General features: G+C 47.1%; 2 protein-coding genes across 2 annotated transcripts in view; one reads left to right on the top strand and one right to left on the bottom strand.

Moving 5' to 3' along the window:
* LOC135919314 (immunoglobulin domain-containing protein oig-4-like) overlaps nt 1-6,887 on the bottom strand; it is a 380,763-nt gene extending 373,876 nt beyond the window's left edge. The window contains exon 1 of the mRNA XM_070534534.1: nt 6,620-6,887. The gene's annotated coding sequence lies outside the window, so the exon portion shown is untranslated. The remainder of the gene's footprint in view (nt 1-6,619) is intronic.
* Nucleotides 1-20,688, top strand: part of LOC139056358 (neprilysin-1-like) — a 78,244-nt gene that overhangs the window by 27,023 nt on the left and 30,533 nt on the right. The window contains exons 2-5 of the mRNA XM_070534532.1: nt 15,092-15,157; nt 16,822-16,964; nt 19,035-19,070; nt 19,522-19,578. Of these exons, the coding sequence (XP_070390633.1) occupies nt 15,092-15,157; nt 16,822-16,964; nt 19,035-19,070; nt 19,522-19,578 (302 nt within the window). The remainder of the gene's footprint in view (nt 1-15,091; nt 15,158-16,821; nt 16,965-19,034; nt 19,071-19,521; nt 19,579-20,688) is intronic.

Genomic DNA, 20,688 nt, shown 5'->3' with positions numbered 1-20,688 from the left:
TTGTCATAATCACAATGTTTTCAAAAAGTTTAGCTGCAACTCCAGCTACGTAGCCTTTATCAAAACACTTTACAGCGGTTTTCGAATCACTGTAAATGAAGGCCCACTTATTACTCCTAATGGCTAGAGCAATTGCCGCTTGTTCCGCCACCGTGGGGTCCTTGGTAAAAATTGTGAGAGCGTCTTGCACCTTCCCTTGATAATTTGAGACAATGGCCGTATAGGCTTCTTTACCGTTCACCCAGGCGGCATCAACTATAGCTGCCAGTTGGTTCTGCTGCTCTATTTCCTTCAAGAGTGCTTTAGCTCTTGCCTTTCTCCTTTCGACATTATATTCTGGATGCATGTTTCTGGGGAGAGGGTTGGTTCTGATCTTGCTCCTAACTTCAGTCATTAATTCTACTTCAGCCTCTATTGGACTCCTCGATGTATTCAGTTCTGCACCTATTGCCTGTAATATGTTCCTGCCAGCTCGTGACTTTGTCAATCTTTCGTGTTGCGCTAGCTGTTGGGCCTCCGCAATTTCTTGCATTGTATTGTGCACCCCTAGACTCATGAGTTTGTCGGTTGCAGCGTTACTGGGTATACCTAGGGCTACTTTAACGAGCTTCCTGAGCATCACATTAAGTTTGTTAAGTTCTGCCTGCTTCCATTTGAATAATCCAGCTACATAAGTGAAGTGACAGAGAGCAAAGGCATGTATTATCCTTAAAGCGCTGTCTTCTCCCAGGCCTCTGTGTCTATTGGTAATTCTCCTTAGTAACCTAATGACCTCATCTGTTTTATTCGAGATATGTTGTATTGTTCTGTAGTTAGTATTGTTTCCGTCTATGTGATACCCAAGAACCTTGATTTTTTCAACTAGCCTGATTGCGGATCCTTCATGAGTATATAAGCACACTCTTGGCTCATCTTCCGGAATGTAACCTCTTGGTTTACGACCTTTTCTGCAATGTTTAATGACTAAGAGTTCTGATTTGGCTGCCGAGCATTTCAACCCCATGGCTTTCAGTGTGTTCTCTACAACGTATAAACTTTCCTGTAATCTGTTCTCTGTCTGTCCTATATTGCCCTTGGCACTCCATATGGTTATGTCGTCGGCATATATCACATAACGTATACCCTCAATTTTCTCCAGATTTCTTGCAACCTTGGACATTGCTAAATTGAATAGCATGGGTGAGAGTACAGCCCCTTGTGGAGTGCCCCTATTTCCCAAATTCTTAGCTTCTGATTTAAGCTCACCCAGCATGAGTTGTGCAGTTCTATTTCTAAGAAAGTCCTTAATCATGTTAAAAAGTCTCTTACCCAAACCCATCTCCGAGAGAACGTCAAGTATTGCCTTATGCTTTATACGATCAAAAGCTTTTTCCACATCCAATCCCAAAAGAGCTTTCGTATGCACTGGGCTAGCCTGTATAAGTTGATGTTTGATCAGCAGCATAGCATCCTGAGTTGACAGCCCTGGACGAAAGCCGATCAAGTTGTATGGGAGGATCTCGTTCTGCTCAACGTATTTCGTGAGTCGATTTAGGATGACATGTTCCATAGCTTTGCCTAGACATGACGTTAAGGAAATAGGACGGAGGTTGTCTAGAGTGAGTTTTTTGCCTGGCTTTGGTATGAGGATAGTATTGGCCACCCTCCATTCCTCTGAGTATACCCCTTTTCTCCAACATTCATTGAAGTGTTCAGTTAGATAATAGATTGATGCATCATCTAGATTTCTTAACATCTTGTTAGTTATTCCGTCAGGTCCAGCCGCCGATCTACCATTAAGACTATGAAGAGCGGCCCTCACTTCACTCTCAGTGAAGTCCCGGTCAAGTTCTTCACATATGCCTCCCGTATACTCGGGGCTCTCCTCTCCTTCGTTTGGTTGTTTAAGTGGGAGATATTTGGCTGCGAGACTATCCATGATATCCCTCTCTGTTTTATCTTGGCTTTCCTGATGAACCAACTTAGCTATAGCTGTTCTCTTGCTTGTCCTTGTTTCATTCTCGTTGAGCAAGTGCTTGAGGAGGTTCCAGCTACCTCCATGTTTGAGTCTACCATCAGCCGAATTACAGATCTCATCCCACTGTTGCTTCACGAGGGTCTTCGAATGATCATCAATTTCTCTGTTTAATTGCGCTATTTTTTTTCTTAGCCTTCTGTTAAGTCTCTGCGTTTTCCATCTCTGTAATATAGCCTGTTTGGCCTCAATCAGATGCGCCAGCCTGCTGTCCATAGCTTCAATATTTTCCTCTGTCCTGATTTCTTTAGTGGCCTCCTTGACGTCCTCTCTGAGCTGGATGACCCATGTCTGAAGGGGCTCCTGCTCGGCATGTGGAGGCCCCACTGTCCCTCTGTTCGCCCTAATTTTTCTGAAGTGATCCCAATCAGTGAATTTGAAGATTCTTGTTTCCTGTCTCGGTATGCGTATGGTTATGTGTATGATGTAATGATCGCTTCCGAGATCCAAGTTTGAATTTTCCCAATTGGCTCCTCTTGAATTGTTCACAAAAGTAAGATCTGGCGTGGAGTCCCTGCTTGTGGAAGTGCCACAACGGGTGGGATACGCAGGATCAGTAATCAAGCATAATCCCAGATCCATGGCAAGACTCCATAGCTCCTCTCCCTTCTTTGTGTTCCAAGCGTATCCCCATGTATGATAGGGAGCATTAAAGTCCCCTCCAATAATGAGAGGGGAGTTTTTGGCAACCGAAAGCACCTTGTTGAAGAGTGCTCTAAACCTTTGTCTCATGTCGTTAGGACTGCTGTAAATATTCAAGCAGAAAATGCTTTGCGTCTTACCTCTGTTTCTTTTAAGTATAATCTCAACTAGAATAAATTCAAACCTGGAATTTCTAAGGTGAATCTCATGCTCAATGTACGGCAACTTTTTGTCAATGAGAGTCGCCAACCCCCTCCCCATTCTTTTGTCTCTACATATAACTTTGTACCCAGTGAGCATAATTTCGTCCGCTAAGGTTTCCTGCAGCATAATTACCTTTGGCCTGGCCTCAGATGCCCTGATCACCTGTTGCAGTGCTGCTTTTTTGTGTTGGAACCCACGACAATTCCATTGCCACACGTTAAATCCATGATTACTGTCCATTGTTATTAGGTGAGGATGCCTTTCTATTACCTGCTATTTTCCTCTTTGTGATGGCCCCCGACAATCCAGGAATGGACTTTATACTATCCGCCTCCGATGGCAGATACTCATCGTCGTCATCCCCTCGTGCCTCCATTTTCCTAAGTCTTTTCTCTGCCGTTAGCCTCCATTTCCACAATTTGTCCACTTTAAAGTTGGTCGTTTCAACTGTCTCTCTTAACGCTTTAATTGCCTCTTTTATTTCACTGAGGGCTGAGAAGACTGAATCACCCTCGGAACTCACCGCTCTCTTTTTAGGGGCAGGGGAGCTGGATTCCCCTGGATCGTTGCTTTTGCTCACAGGTCTATCTATCTCTACACTAGCAGGGCTTGACTGCTCTTTTTTACGAAGCTCTACTACCTGCCTGGTCAATTCTTCATTAGCTTTTCTTAAAGAGGCTACTTCTTTAATTAATTGCTCTATTCTGGCATCATTGTCATCACCCACAGCCGCCGAGGCGCCCCCAGCAACCCTCGCCATACCTTTGACTTTGTCAGCCCAGGTGGTTCCTGGCGTCGTCTTCTCGCCAGGGATTGAGTCTCTTTGCACGAAGTGCACCTGCGCGTCCCTTGACTTGGAGCGCCTTCTCTCCCTGGATAGCGAACGATGCCTGGATCTGGTGCGACTCCTGGAGCGTGAGTGCTCCCTGTCCTCGGGGCGATGGTTGGGCGCCAGCTGATGCGCCTCCGACTGCGCTCTTGTTGACGACCGAGTCCTGTTGCGCTCTCTTCGACGGAGTCGTACGACGTAAGGGACTTGAAATCTTTTCTTACAAAATTTGTCGCCGGTAGGGTGATCGCCGTCACAAAATTTACACCTAGGTACACACACATGTTCATCTCCTGGGTTGCGAGTTCCACAACCTCTGCACTGAACAAAGTCAGGTGTTGGACACACATCAGAGCGGTGCCCGACCCTTCCGCAGGTGAAGCAGACGTCGAATTGCTTCCTGTAAAGGTAGCATCTCACTAGTGTGGATCCATACCTGACAAAATTGGGCACTTTGAGTCCATCGAAAAGTACTATGACCGATTCCGACGTCTTGATGCGCTTAGCAGCCAGCGCAAGCGGGTTCAAGTCATGCACGATGTTTCTTGTTATCATAGCTTGGGAGTCTCTGGTGTCCACTCTTCGGATGACGCCTTTGCATGTGGCATGTGGTGCCGCTTCGTATGCATTTACCTCGTATTCCGCTGCCATGATCTTGAAAGACTTGATTCTGACGTACTTCGCAGCATGTTCGGCCTTAGGTGTGCTGACTACGATGATATTTTGAGTGAAGTTTGGGCAGACAACATCTTCACGGGCCTCGTCTTCCGTTAGGCCGGACGCCTCAATGACTGCAGAACCAATCGTGGTGGTGCTCACCTTGTTCAAATTGAGCCCTCCTCGAGGCCGTATAATGATCTTGCTGTGCTCCTCAGGCAGTTGAGGCATTCTCGAAGCTCTGATAACCCGATTCTTAATCATTCCACCGACGGCGGTTTTCTTGGCGCCATGATCTCGCTGACTGCGTGGCAATGTGCTCTCCTCATCCACAGCCTTTGCGCTAGCTCGTGATCTTCGGCCAGCCACGACTTGCCAGCCGAAGTCTTCCTGACCATTGTTTCTTTCATTTCCAGAAAAATCTTCATCTCCCATGCTTGTATCCGCCATGCCTGCGGGCAGGTGGGCTTACTAGGCCCAACAAGAGCCCTACTCCTCACTAAGCTTAGCTCCGCTAAGCTCAAGTCGGCGTCTAGGAGCAGAAAAGGTTCTGTAAAATTGTGAAAATAGGAGCCCCACCTCGAATCTTGGTGTCAGTCGATTCGCCGTCGCTTCGTGGATCCAGTGGTATGCTTCTTTTCGTTGTACTCTCAAAATTGGCGAGCGGAGCATGGAAAAAGAGACGGAGCCGATGCTTCCACGTCTGCCAGGGATAAGAAGTGCCGTCGTGGTTTTAAGGCGTCAGGTTAACAACAGCGCAAGAATAGTAAATGACTAGTTGAACGAGGTAAGCATAAAAGGCCTCTTGGCCGCAGCAGAACTGATAGTTGGGCCTCTTGGCCATAACGCAAGAGCGGGAATTCGTAAAATTGTTGGGTACATCATGTACATCATGTGGTACATCATCGTGTTCTAAAGGTGAAAGAGCTGCGCTATATTACCCGCGGGTGACGTTGGCACAAATTTGCCCTCAATTAAAGAGAGACGGCATGCAGTGCAAAATCAATAGTACCGACGAGATATCGACATCAAGCAAACCTCGTTAGATACGAGCTAATCTTTTCTTTCTCTAAATCAAGTGATAGTTTCTTGTTTTTCCTTTTTAAATATTCTTGAGTACAGACGCTGGCATGAGTTTCGATCTTATTTAAAGTGTTGTGCAGCATATAAAACTGGTGCAGACTTTTTTACTGACTTTAGAACGTTCCTAGAACGACGGTGAGACAGTACTACGGACATTTCTGGAAACAACGCTTCGTAACATTTATGAGCGGTTATTCCGTGTTGTCAATTTGCGTGTACAGCTATGATCGTTCGTGCCACTTGCAGAATACGGAACATCGAATCAGCAAATTTTTATTTCTTCGTTCCGGCACCTGTCTATATATTTCACTGTGTAACGTGAAAAACGCTTTATTAATTTCACAGTCACATCCTGGCTCCCTTTGTTCTCGGCTTTGTATACTCATCTTTTCAAGCGACCGAATTCAAAAACGCTCGTTTGTCGTGTTTCGGGTGCCCGTTAAACAACCACAGCTGGTCGAAATTCCCTGCTTCCCCCTACCTCTTCTCTCATGGCCGGCAAGTTGATTCTGGACAATAAACCCTATAATTTGATTGCATTCTTAATTGAATTTTCTCAAGTGAAATGTAAGCTGTCAAAATCCTTGACACGCACGCACGCATCGCATCGGATGGATAGATGGATGTTATGAGCGTCCCCTTTGGGACGGGGCGGTGGGTTGCGCCACTAAGCTCTTGTTATTATACTGCCTAATGTGTTAACTAGGTTAAACAATACCAACAGAAGAAAAAACGCTATGAACTCCCACAACCAAATTTTCTAATCCCCTATTGTGAACTGTGCTTTTGTTAGTCTCCGTTTTTTGTCGCTTGCCTACTTTTCTTCCACCAATCCTCCAATCGCCTCTTACTAATCCCTATTGCGGGCATATTTACTTTTCTACTGCTCTCGCTGAACCCAAGGGCTCCAAGGAGGCCAGTGGTGCCTAAATCGACTGCTGGGCAGACGTCTTCACATTCTAATGAAACATGCTCCATAGTTTCCCTAGCTTTACCGCAGCAAGCACATGCTTCTTCTTCCTTCTTATATATCGCTTTATAGGTGCGTGTTCTAAGGCAACCCGATCTCGCACCTTTTTACTTGTTCACCGCCACCTGGTGCCCGCCGAAGAAAGCGTCCGGAATGAATGAATCAACCGCTGTAAAGCGGCCAGCCACTGTATCTGCATATGGCTGCAAACCACGCTCACCTTGGCTGAAATAATCTGGCCCGACGTCGTCGTCGCTGTGGCCCAACTCTGTGAGCGGCGCAGCGTGTCCCCAACGAGGACCTTGGCCCGTTATACACTATACGCAGCACTGCGCCGTTGTCCCAGATGGTCAAGCGGGCGTCGCCTGCCTCGTAAACCAGCGGCCTCCGAACAAGTGGTGATAAACAACGGAGGAATGCCGCCACCGGCACCCAGCCATATCCGCATACGACGATCGTTTGCCTTTCCCAGTCGAGTGTTACTTCACTGCTCGAGCGCAAGTCAAGTGCTGCGCGGCAAATCTGGTTTACGACAGCCACGCTGTGTGAAAAACTACAGATACTCTGTGCATTATCGCATGCTGGGGACGAAAAGCGCGAACCTGAACGACACACAGGTAACACTAACGCGGAAAGCCTCCTAATCGGACTAACTTGTGGCGAATTCGGCAAATCGCACCGGGGCGCCGTTTCATCCAATCATCATTACACCAGTGCGCACTGATGCGATTTCATTATATTCGCCTAGAAACGAAGAAAAATATCCGCGGTGGTGGAGGCGCGCAGCCGCCAGCTTTCGAACAGGAAAAGCTGCAGCATGTGACGCAACGTAGTTATGTCACCGCCGCCTTAAGCTTAATTCTAATTCTGCGGGTTTACGTGCCAAAACCGCTATCTGATTATGAGGCACGCCGTATGGGCAGACTGCGGACTAATTTCGGCCACCTGAGGTTTTCTAACGTGCACCCACTGCACGGAACAGGGTTGTTCTTGCATTTCGCCCCCTGTCGAAATGCGCGACCGCCGCGACCGGAGTTTGATCCCACGGCCTCGGCCTTAGCAGCGCAACGCCAAAGCCACTACTACCCCACCACGGCGAGTACCCACTTTCTAATAGAGAACAAATACTTCGAAATTTCCTTTCTGAAAAAGGAGCTTGCGCAAAAGTGTAGCCCGAGAGCAGTTTTGCCCGAAAGGCGAAGCATCGGTTGCGACAGCAAATTAGCAGAGAGCCATATACGAGGGATAGTACTTTTATCGGCCGTCCAAACTTGTAAACATTCGCTTGCTAACTGAATTAATACGCATGGTTTCAACGCTCACAGCAAACATGAACACATCACATTCGATGTCTGCGGGCACTCGCTGTTAAAACGCTCGCGTGAGGAAACGCGGCAGCAGCAGCGAGCGAAGTGACATTCGTGCTGTCTATCGCTTCAACGCAAAACGAGCGCCGAAAACACACAGCACGCACAAAGCTACGAACCGCCGACAAACTTACTCTGCCAACAACGCAAATCGCGCTCAAGATACGGCCGCCGCGCACAGCCGCCACATGCGCAGTTGCAGCCGGGGAGAATGCCGCCCCCCCCCCTCCCCTTCCCTCAGCGCCTTGCTATCGAACAAAGAACTAACTTTGGCCTTGCCACGGTGGGTGTCTCGCGCGCGAGAGAAGACGGCGCGCTTCCTCGTCGTATTCGTCCCTTTCGCGCCGGCGAGATTGAGCCGCGATTGCGGCTCCCCTCGCACGCTTTCACTCGCACATACAGCATAGGGCGCGCGGCGACCAGAACCTCACGGCGACGCCGACGGCAGAAATGCGCTTGGAGTATCCATATAATTGCTGTCGCAATAAGATAGATAGATAGATAGATAGATAGATAGATAGATAGATAGATAGATAGATAGATAGATAGATAGATAGATAGATAGATAGATAGATAGATAGATAGATAGATAGATAGATAGATAGATAGATAGATAGATAGATAGATCTTAGAGGGAGCCTCTAAGATCTATTTTGTGGGTGCACCCAAATCACCGTACACGAGCGTTTTCGAATTCCGCGTTTCTTCAAAAATACGGCCGCCGCCATTGCCAGGAATCGCACTCGCGACCTCGTCCTCAGCAGCAGAACGTCATAGCCACGGAGCCACCACAGGAGGTCTCCATTCAATACATTTATACGTTCGAAGTTGTCTGTAAACTCTGGCCCTGAATCGCCCTCTCATGTGCACAACATCAGAACTACGATGGCAAAGCCTTACCACGCCACGTTCGTTCACGTGAGAAACTCCGAACCAGATACAGCCAACCGATGTTAAAACTTTCACCGACCGTACAAAGTAGGCCAATATTTTGACGCGCGGGTGTGCAGGATTTTAAAAGCATTAAAAACAAATCTTTCTTAAAGGGTCCGGTCCCTGCAATCATAAATCCCATTAAGGAGCCGAAATAATCCGCCACAGGACGGAACCACGCGAGCCTCGCAAGAAAAGTAAGAAATGTTAGACATAAAGCATTTTCATTTATTTAATTTTGCGAGAGCCGCCTCAACAAAGCTTTACACGAAAGACTCCGAGAACGTATTCTATATTACATTAGGTAGGGCGGGGTGGAGGGGAGATGGGATTGTCATATGCGGTCTCGCTAAGGCATGCGGTTTTTAATTACAGTTCTGCCAGCAGAAATGCCTCCGGTTCCAGTTTTATACAAGAAGCAGCCGTTCTATTTTTCATTAAGCGCGCGAAGTGATGCGTAATAATGAGTATTCTCGCCGCGACGGCTCGCTTGTGATGAATCTGCTTAGCTTCGGTTACTGTTAGATCCTCCTTTGTATTATTGTTCTTTCGACCTTTATACCGACGATGCAAAGTATCACAAAGCTCGGGCTTCGACAATGAGGAAAATGGAAGAAATGGAAACAAGCGCTAGAACCTAGCAACTTCTGAGCGAAACAATTTTAGGCGGTGATTTTACTGCGCTCTTAAGTTGAGAACTATCCCACCTCTTCCTATATTCCTACTACTCGTATTTCGCTGATATATTCCCTTTTAGAATTTCTTTTTCCTTTTTTTCTCTCTCTCTCTGTTTTTTTTTATACCTACACCCTTTAGTCGCTGCAGTTTATTTTCTCATCACTGGGATAGCCAGCCATTTGGTGGTCCATTTTCCATGGTCTCACCATTTAATTTAAAAAAACATATTTTGAGAATAGTGTATAATATACACGGCACGACTAACATTGCAACGTATAAATTGTCACGTTGCAGTGAGGGCAAAAAAAAAAAAACACGGTCAAAAAGTCGGGCGAACTTGTACCAAGAAACACGTGCAACGCTCGTACCACAACGTGTGGGGTCTTCGGGTCTCACAGGAGTACCGACCACCGCGGGTTCGAGCTTAGCGAGCCACAGGGCCGCGTCAGCCGTCAGCCTCTAGCGCCGCTGCGCGCGAGCTCAGGCCACGAGGGGCTACCGAGCGACGCACGCAAAAACACAGTATTGCCCTAAAATGAAGGAAACCGTTTATTGTTTCCAACGGCACCCAACACTGCACAAACGCCCGGTCCCGGGACGGCGGGGAACCAAAGGGGTCCCGCACCAAGGGCGAAATATACAGCTAGGGGCGCCTGTAGCACGTCGCTGCGAGAGCACAGGCTCAAGCTGGGACGCGCCGCTAGGAAAAGTCCCGGCGGCTATGCTACTTGCTCTGGCGATAACCAATGGGCCAACTCGCGAGAGCTCGGGCAATCTCCTTCGGCTTGGGCCTTCGATGAGTGCGGCTCGGCGTGGTACGACCTCGCGCGAGCACTAGGCACCCGTTCTTAGGCTTAGCGTCGGGATAGGAAACAACACGAGGTACGCGCTCCCCGCACGGGCAAAGGCGCCGTGCGTGAGCTCAATCCTAGTCACAAAGGTGTCGGCGGATGAGAGAGAGCATCGTACGTACCGGGTGCTGTCCCCAAGGAGAAGAGAGACCGTACCGTCACGGCAGTAGCCACCAGGGGCCACCCCCGTGACGTCACTAGCTCCGCCCTCACCCACGAACCATGGCGAGTGGAGCGCCACCGCTAAAACTGGTTCGGAGCAAGAACGGCATGGCTGGGATTACAGAACTGGGTGAAATTCGCCAGCGCAAAGGCGTGTCGAATTCCCCAAATCCCCACAAACGGTAGCAGCCAGCACAGTCGTCGGTGGTCGAATCTAATCTCACGGACCAAGTGCGTCTTCTGTTTATAAATGACTCACCGTAAATTACAGAGTATTCGCTGGTTCTCGCCCACAACGACATTCCAGTATGTCAGCGCTGTTCGCAACGCGCGCTCAATCTGGTCCGTACACGTCCTTCTTCATGACATATAACTGGCGACAACGTTCGTGAAATTTCGGATACAGTGTATAGGTGGCGCTTGCACCGAGAGATTACTTGTATAGAGCAGTGAATGAGTCGGCTAAAACGGACATCGACAAAACGTGGCGCCTGGCCGTGCGAACGATGAAACCGAGTGCGCCTGCAATTCCAACGAACTTTCGCATTCTCGAAAGTGCTGCGCGCGATCGTAAAGCCAAAGACAAGCAGCAGACACTCGTTTCTGCCGCCGTCGTTCGAACGTATATACGCGGAAATCGGGCGGCGCTGGTGGCAGAGCGTCTTAACACGCACGCGCGCACTCGCGCACGCATAAAACATAAGCCCCGCACCGGCAAATACGCGCCCCGCGAACGCACAGGGCTGGCAAAAGAGCGTTCGCTCGCTTCTCTCGAGCATGCGCGCATATTATGGAAATAAAACGCGAAAACGCGGTACAGATTCAACGACGCAACGCTGGTGTCGCTCGTTCTTGCGTTTCTTTTTTTCTTTTTGCTTTTCTTTTTCGTCGCTGTTATTCGCGCGACTGGCGAAACGCATCGGTAGAGTTGCATAATCTTGTAAACGCTCCATCCCGATGCGTCCAGTTAGGCGCGAACGAGAAATCGCTCCGGGAGCCTCCCGCCGGCGTCGGTGGCGGAGCGAATTACGCCGAGGCGGATCGCGACGCGAGCGTGCGGCAAAACACTTCGACGAAAAAAGCTGGGGATCACTGCGAGGAGCGCGCGCGTCGCTTGCTGGTCGACGAGGTGCGGGCACGCGGGCGTGAATGATCGAGAAAATTGGCCCAACTAAGTTGGCCGAGCGCTATATTGGACGGCGCGGTCTAATAATATGCGCTCCCGCGGCAGCCGCGTCATGCACCTCGCGAATGTCGTGTTCTCGCGTCGAGGTAAGCACGCGCATATTGCTCGTCTCTGCTCTACGGCGACAGGGAGAAACGAAAAAAAACTGAAAAAAGAAAGTCCGAAGTCCTCATTCATCGACCTCGGGGATAAATACAGCAAAAGCGAGCGAAATTCGGCCGAGAAATAGAAACGAGAAAGTTTAATCAACACGTGCGCAACATTTTTTTTTTTTTTTTACTCTGAGGCAAACGCGGAGAATTGGCCGCGCTGCTTCGCGTAGTAAAGCCATGGTGTAATAAGCAATTATAACGTTCTGTCTATGCACAGTTTTGCAAGCTACCCTGGGTGCGTGCAGGCGCTCATGATCGATGTCACAGCGGACCTGCGACGTCGCAAGCGTTTGCTTTGTTTGTCGACAACATTCACCATATAGCTTGGGCTTATGCACTAGAGTAGTCCTTCGGCACCAGTGACACCAATGTACCAATACACCAAATATACCAATGAAAGGCATGAGAGACCTATAGCCATAACACTGGGTTAGGTGAACCCCTTGGCAGAGAAAGCAACGAGCACGTTGCTGAAGTACCGGTCTCTGTGACCATTTATATGCACTCGTTGCACAAATTCAAGAGTGCGCTCAACTAGTGACTTTTCCTCTCCCTTCTTTCTCTCTCCTGTCAGCCTTTTAGCCTGTTTCCCTGTGCAGGGTAGCAAACCGGACGTGCGTCTGGTTAACCTCCCTGTATTTCCTTGCTTCTCCTCTCTTTCTTTCTCTGGATGTACTCCAAGAGTGTCGTAGTATGATTATCGCGCAACCACTTTCAGTGTTTATTGCGATAGCCACTATGCGGACACTCCTGGCGGATTTTTGCCGTCGCCATCGCCATGACCCTGATGTTCCGTATAAAGTTCGAGGGCGATAACATCATCGCCGCACACTGTACGCAGTAGGTGTGAGTGAAAGCATGCGAGAGTGAAACGACGATGGTGGCCAGCCAAGAGGAGAAGGGGAGCAGTTATGATCTTTGCCTATGCCTCCGCCTTGTTGTCAGACTAAACGCCGCACGCAACAGCCGCGCCACGTCCGGGAGGAGCTTGGTGCCGATCCTCACTCTCTTACACGCGTAATCACGCGAACGACAATTAAATTCTAGAGTCTGATATCTAGGAGCACAGACACGCTAGAAGAATTCTTACAATTGAAACTGTGTGGAAATACGACTGCCTCTAACTTTTGAATACAAACATACGCACTTACTACAGTCAATAAAAAGTTAATTATTCAATTTTAGTTAATTGGGCTGCTGACAGTGATAATTATCATCTCACTTTGTGTCCCCCCGGCCACATAACTTATTTGCACAGGTGGTCTTCGCGTGCCTCCCAGTGACTAATTTTAAGAAAATCATAAAGTTTAATTTTGCCCATCCGGTATATATATACATATATACAACAAAACAAGCACGATATTATTTTACCCGCAAAAGAAGGAACGAACTAGCTTCAAAGTGACAGTGGGATGAATGAATCCATCGCGTCGCATTTCTAACGCGTAGTAAATAAAACCTGCGTCATATTTGACGGCTATGTAGAGCTTTCCATGCGGCTTGCATATTCAATCATTCCATAACTGACCTTCTTTCACCTAACTCTTAAATTCGCTAGTGACATCCGCGGATGTATATGCGCGTATGACCAGCTAGAACGTCGCGGATGCAGCAATTTATTTTGTAAGTTTTGAAAGCGTATTCTTCAGATTACCTTTAACTGCACGCGGACCTTTCGAAGCAAAGTCTCAGGTTATAATTTCGAATCCTCTTCTGTTGTTGCGTCTCAATGTTTTTGTATACTTGCACTACTCAGTTCTCTTCGTGACTGCATTAATGGCTTATAGCCGTGGTGTAAACAATGAGGAAGCGAGCGCTTCATACCAATCAGGCGCAGACTGACGCCAGAGCCAAGAGCTTGAATGCAGCGCTAAACAAGGAACACGTCGAAGGCCGTCTTTGAAAGGGGTACTCCAACAGCCCGCCTAAACTACAATTTTAGTTTAGACAAATATTTAGAGCAACAAGATTAGGTCATCGGCTTTTCGTTGACTTTGTATTTTCATTGCTATACTTATCGCGTCACGTGGCAATCGGGAAGTGTACGATTCCGGTTAGCTTGCCGGCAGACTTGCCTTTCTTAATATATCTCTCTGCTTCTTCTCTATCACAACGATAGAAGAAACCATCGACGCGAAATGACAAACTGCGACGGAATCGATCTCTCTGTAATCGAATCGCACCGTGATGTGGGCGAGGTCGAGGGTCGTACCGAATACTCAAGGCAAGAAAGAAAAACAGAATTTCAATATAGAGAGCGAACCCCCGCTTAACTGGCAGTGTTGTCCGAACATTTTGCTTTCTATACGATGCCTCATGAACTCACTCACCTGATGAAAGGTCAGCGGGTTCGCACGGCACTAGCCGAGTGTTGCTATACATGAGCGCACCTCTTCCTGCAAGCTAGCAGGCAACATTCAAATAAATAAAATAGCGAAACAACTCAGTGTCCTTAGCGTGAGACATATCTCTCCTCTGTAGGTTAGAATATGATCGAGCTATTTAAGGCCAACTCCTCACGCTCCTTGACACTGGTCGTCGGTACAACATGTCATAAGACCATCTTCAGAACCCCTGTCGATAACGCCTTGAGCGAATGCACACTACGGAAAAGGCAACACGGCATGAGACGGCTATACAGTTAGCCCGATGATGAGAAATAGTGACGCAATGATTTATGGCGACGTGAGAATGTGCATGTGTATCTTCCACTATACTAGAAAAACAGCTTATTTCGTCATACTGGTGGTGTCAAATACTTCTGCGCGATCAACGAAGCATGTGCACACTTGCCTCTCTCGTATGCGTATGCGGGTGCTCTAGTCGCAAAATTAGTGGTGGTTTATAAGAACTCGCCTATTAATGATAGTTCTTTTGCCGACTACGAGTCTTTTATGTGCGTGCGTGCGTGTGTGTGCGTGTGTGTGCGTGTGTGTGCGTGTGTGTGCGTGTGTGTGTGTGTGTGTGTGTGTGTGTGTGTGTGTGTGTGTGTGTGTGTGTGTGTGTGTGTGTGTGTGTGTGTGTGTGTGTGTGTGTGTGTGTGTGTGTGTGTGTGTGTTTACCGAGTATGTCGCCTCATTTGCGCTGTTCTTCTTTCGAGTGAGGCTATTAGTTGCTATCTGCTCAAATATTCAGGTCAGCGTCATAGGAACATGTGCTCCCGTTTGTTCTTGATATGGAACCACCTTAGTTTAGATTAGTAATGATCTACCACAAAACTCAACATATATATATATATATATATATATATATATATATATATATATATATATATATATATATATATATATATATATATATATATATATATATATATATTGTAAGTTGCTCAATAAAGTTATAAGAGATCTTCCTTCTTTGCAGCACGATGGCAACAGACGCCGAAGCTGGGAACCCTGTCGTTCAACGGAGCATCAGTTCGCTACCAACGTAAGCTTCCTCAAACTGGCGCTAGCTACCATTAGTGTACTAATCTGACATATGAGTGAATGAAAGCGCGGGAGCTGAAGTAGAATTTTGTGAGAAAACTTAACATATAACGCATACATGCACGGCGTGTGACCGCACCTGACGTTGGTGCTTTAATAAAGTCCCTATTTGGAACCCGCGAGCTTTAAAACCGATGAGATAAAAAAAAAACTTTTACTTTTCTTCCGCAGCTCTCAGGCATCAGCTGTACCGCATCGGCCATGTATGCTTTTGAGAAAGGCTCGATGCAACCTGAAAGAGCTGCACGCTAGCTCGCATTTATGCACGCATATTTCTTTTCCTTTCTTTTTAACTGACTTCATCGCTTATCTGTCAAACCCTTTACCGCAATATTTCAGTAGAATGTAGTCAGGCGGATTTTGCACTGCCTAACATTTTTGTGCTTCTCTGACAAAGCCTACCTCGTAAAGAAAATGTAGACAAACGCTGAAACAAGGTAAAAAAAAAACAGTGTGGCATTGCTGTCGGCCGTGATAGGAATGCCCTCAATGGGATAACCTTCAGGAAGAGAACATGTTAGCAAATGTCAGCGCTCGAGGACCGGCGAAATTTATAAGTACAATTCTGACTTGGTCTGCGTTTTCTGCTAGCCCACAATAGACTTAAACCGCGGCTTTAGCTCAGACTGTTTCTCTAAACTACCTGTATTTTTTGAAATAGGGTCTCCCGCACTGCTTATCTCCAAGAACGTTCAGAGCTGCCAGGTTAGCGGGTTGCGTCATCCAATCGGGGAAGCGAACGTGCTGTACGAAGCCATTACGAGTTCGGCAAGTACAATAGCTAGAAAAGACTCGCAGCCCGAGGAGTTGCAGAAGGAACTCGCCACGCGTAATACAATGCGCAGCCATCGTCACTGGCTTGCTAGGTTCAATTTACTCAAGCACGATGGAAACCCACAGTCGTCTAAGTTGTGCGCCGAGGCTACTGGATGTAAACAACGGTGTTTGATTTCGGCAAGAGGGCGTTAGACGCACTTATTGTGGGCGTAGCTGTGTGTGAGAGCGTGATCGTTGGAAGCAGATGCGTAGCAGCCACGTTTCTGCGCTATAAACGGAGTGGAATCATTGTGCCACCTCTACGCGAACCTATCAGTGCTAGAGTATGATCCATGCTGCAGCCTTAGCTACAGTGCAAGGACTTAGTGACAGCAGTGCGTCTGCACTTCACTTGAGTGCATGGATGGTCGTATGTCCGTAACAGTGCACTCCCTTCACGTCTCCTCTTCCTGAACGCTTACGCGATGATGCCAGCTTAGCTAAGCCTCAATAAAACTTCCCTTGGGGCTAGTTGGTACATGGTATTGTGAACGTGAAAAATCCAGCGCAAGTACCCTGGACAACCCACAAACAAGTGACGATACAACCACTGGCACTAACAACTGATTTATTCTTCTTGCTACAACGCATGCATATACCCTTAACCACTCAACCAGGCATGCGTACGCAACAAAAGACATAGAAATGCTCATTTCACACTAGAGCCAGTTACCGAAGACGTGCGCGCAAGAAATTATATTCGGCTGAGTATAAGCCCGTCAGGAGACTGCTGTGAGCGTACAGCACAGACAAGAATGTCCAACGCCCGCCGGCATCTCTTAAAAACAGGACGAAGCGATGTCTCCGCCTGGACCGAACGCCCCTGGAGAGAATCCTGCTGTTGCTTCTGGTGGTGATGACGTCAGTGTGTGCTATTATGCTCATCCTTCTGGCCAGGCCGCCCGCGCCACAGCAGCGGGTGCCATTGAACGGTGAGAAAAACCTCCGCAAAGGGTATTTGTTTGTTTGTTTGTTTGTTTGTTTGTTTGTTTGTTTGTTTGTTTGTTTGTTTGTTTGTTTGTTTGTTTTGTATAGTGGAAAGGCGACCAGGGCTATAATGCGCCAGCAACTGGTGTGAGGGGTTGGGGCGAGGCACTGTGCTTAACTGAGCCTTTTTATCGTAGCATGCAGAAGTATCTGTCAAGAACTAGATAAGGCAATAGTCGGCGCTCCTGGCACATAGGTTTTGATATACTTAGAGGAAACTGGAAATGGCTTCTCGCGAACTTATACCGAGGCAACATTGATATTGCTTGGAGTGTTAAAAATAGCCGGCGTCCGAGGCTCTGAGCAAACTCATGTGTCAAGGCAGACAGCAGTGTATCGCCGCAAAAAATGAAAACTTAGGACAGAAACTTTTCGAAGCAATAAGATGCAAATGTCTGAGTTTGAGATTTGTGGACACGCTGGAGGGGACGTTCGACGATAAATATTGACAATTTTAGAGGAAATGCTCCTCAGGCTGGAACTGGATGCTCGAGGACGAAGTTTTGAAGCAGAAGTTCGCAGGTGTTGATCACACTTGTTACACATGACATTTTATTATATCTTAACGCAGACAAATATCAACCAAGTATAAAACACGAGAAATGTTTGAATCCCGAGTAAAAGCTCGGCGATAACCCCCTACGTTTCAAAGGGCAACATAGAAATCAGGGATGCTTTGTCTTCTGAGAGAAATAGGTGGAATTCATCTGTGGAAAACAGAAATATATAGAGTGTATTTGTTAGCGGCAAAAAAATAAAAGACTACCATTTCAAGTGAGCAACAAGCCTTGTCTGTTACTCTCACTCGCCGTAATCTAAATAAAAGGTGGACAGTGCGTTACGCATGTTCTGCCTGATTAACCATAGCTACCCGCCGTTTCAATCTGACCTTGCTTTGAAAGCGGCGCCGATCTTTATTGACATCAGACCTGACATTTAACGACTTCAATCTGTGCATTACCCACTTGCTATGCTGCATACACGACAGCAGCAGCCATTGAATAATACATATATAACTCTAGCACATAATCTACTGGCGAGATAGAGACATTCTGTACTGGGTGCTGGAGATGTTCGCTGGACTATACGCCTAGCATTCTGCTCCAGATGACAATAGTGATGCACGAAATGACGCATTCTTACATAGTACAAACACACACAACAGGCACAAAGCACAGACGGTAACAGACAACTTAAGTGTCTCGTTCAGGCCAGTGTCCAAATGGAAGGCCACACGTAATAGCGTTACCTGAGCTGCATGTACCATCTGGAACGCTCTCTCGTATTCTACTTTTCTCTCGTATTTGATTTTTTATCCAAATTCTATGATTATATACCTTCTTCCGTGTGTGTTCTTGCGCGGGTGCCTGTTGTAAACACAATAAAATCGGGGATCAGTGGTCATTGCCCGAGCAACACCGATTTTTATACAACTGCACAAAATATATTTTTCCAAAGTTTCCCAACTTATGCAGCATATTACGGAAGAACTAAAGACTATTGTTCCACGTAATGTTTCTTTTTTTTTTCTACGCCATCGTCGATCCGGCAATTCAAGCGACCTGGAATAAGAGCTGCTTTTGAGATGAGGCCTCATTTCATATTCGTCAGGCCAGCGCCATTAATGAGATAACACGCCGGGCAAACGTTTGCGCTTGAACACTCAAACAGTAGCAAAGACCACACAGCGCTTTTATAATGCAATTAAAGGCCCGCCTTCTCGCGAAAACTTCACGTACGCATCTAACGAGTAACGCCCACAGCGTAGACTCACTCGCAGGCGCGTTCGAAGCCTTCAATATCAATCTTAGACGCTGCTCTGAATTTTAATGAGGATTCGGTCGGACAAATTCGGAGCGACGTAATCGGGGAAAAAAAGATACGTGATCGTGCATTACTCTATCAATAAGAAATAAGAAATAACTGTCCTAACATTATAGTTTCGGTTACGGTAACTTAGTGACTTTAATCTGAAGTTTTACACCATTCCTTAATTTCTCCTCCTATCTTTCCAGACGAGGCATCCAGCAACGCGTCTAGTACAAGGAAAGGTAAAGTAGAGAGTTTTCGTTAACAGCCATTATCAGAAGTGCACAGATACTGAAGCACATTATGCCATTGCAGTATTCATTGGAAAGTTGTGTTTATCTTGCCTTGCGTTCTCTTTCTCGCGTATGCAAAGCAGGTGTACTCAAACAGCGAGGAAGTGTGCAATAATGCTAAACTTATTTCTTTTGCTAGCTACGCGATAACAAACTGCATCGTGCGTGGCTTTTGAATTCTGACGTACTTTAGAACTAAACAGGCTTCACCTTTGCGAGTATTTAAAGAAGAGCTTAATGGACAAATGCTACCCCTTCCCAACAGTTTTAATTACATTGTTTCTACCATCAGATTCTTAAAATATGTTTGTGGAGCGCTATTCATCTATTACGTTTGTAGTAGCTTAGAAACGATTACTTATCCGATGTTAAGCGACGTTTATTCTTTCTTGTTTTTCAGAGTGCTTCGGCGCAGCATGCAAAAGCGTGTGTATCACGGAGGCCTGCGTTAAAGCCGGTACGTATTACAAAGCGAAGACAATTCCACGAGCGAGAGCTTTTGACGCTCTCTTATTACGGTCTGTTGTGTTCGAGAACAGAAGGACCTTGCCACTCGACTGTTTTAAAATGGAGGAGTTACAGCTCACTGGCTGAGCGACGGTGCGCGAAAGGATTTCGCTTGGCGAGTGTATATATCGCTAAATTTCCGCCACGTTACATCCCAACTCTCGACGCGTCCCTCTCGGGATTCCCGTGTATTCGACGGCGCCAGGATAACGACGACTGCGAAGGGCTTGAAACAAGGGCTATAAACTGCGGCTTTAAACGTTGGTTCTAAGGTTGATCTGGGATGCTCCCGAAGGGGACGTCAGCTTCTCGGGAATGATAATCTGTACGATGTCTTTTTTGTTGTTGTTGTTTTATGCGAGCGTACCGTTTCTGCAACGCACGTACCGATCCATTGTACGGCACGTGTCGGATTTAAAGAACTGGTTTTTCCTTCCTTTGTTCTTGCTTAGGGAGCACGCGTCGAAAGCTTCAAAATGAAAGTGCTTAACCCAGTTGAGTGCACTGCTCAGTGCGTAAGGTAACACACATGAACGCTCTACGGATAGTATAATTCGGTGTCTAAATACGTAATACAAGAGACACAGTTAGCATATATCCAATTAGCTTTTACCGTCGCTTACACAATAGATATTCTACTACGGCCAGTGGTGGAAGACGGCAATGGGAAAGGAGTCGGGAAGTGCGAGTACACTTGCATGCGCGCCTGTGTCACTTTGTCTTAGGGCGGCGAGGAAAAGGCCAGGTCACGAAGAATGTCGTATATGGTGTACAGTGAAGCCCAGTGCTTCCAGGCAAAGTTCTTAAACCGTGTACCAGCTATATCGAAACTCCGCTTCAAACTCCTGGAATGATTTGGGTTTAATTGGATGAGGCCGAATGGGGGTGAAGTGATGGATACGACACCAATGAGCAACAGAGCAAAACCTTGCTTTTATGTGTTGTCGCCTATCGCAAGATAAAGATGCCCGTAATGACACATTCGCGTGAATTTGATTGGAAACTTTTCATGCGCGTGCGCGTTCCCTCCCCCTCGTCCATTTTTCTTTCTTTTTCTTTT

Source organism: Dermacentor albipictus, chromosome 2, assembly GCF_038994185.2.
Source record: "Dermacentor albipictus isolate Rhodes 1998 colony chromosome 2, USDA_Dalb.pri_finalv2, whole genome shotgun sequence".
Lineage (NCBI taxonomy): Eukaryota > Metazoa > Arthropoda > Arachnida > Ixodida > Ixodidae > Dermacentor > Dermacentor albipictus.
The sequence above is the reverse complement of the archived record's forward strand: the minus strand, read 5'-3'. Positions and strand labels throughout refer to the sequence as shown.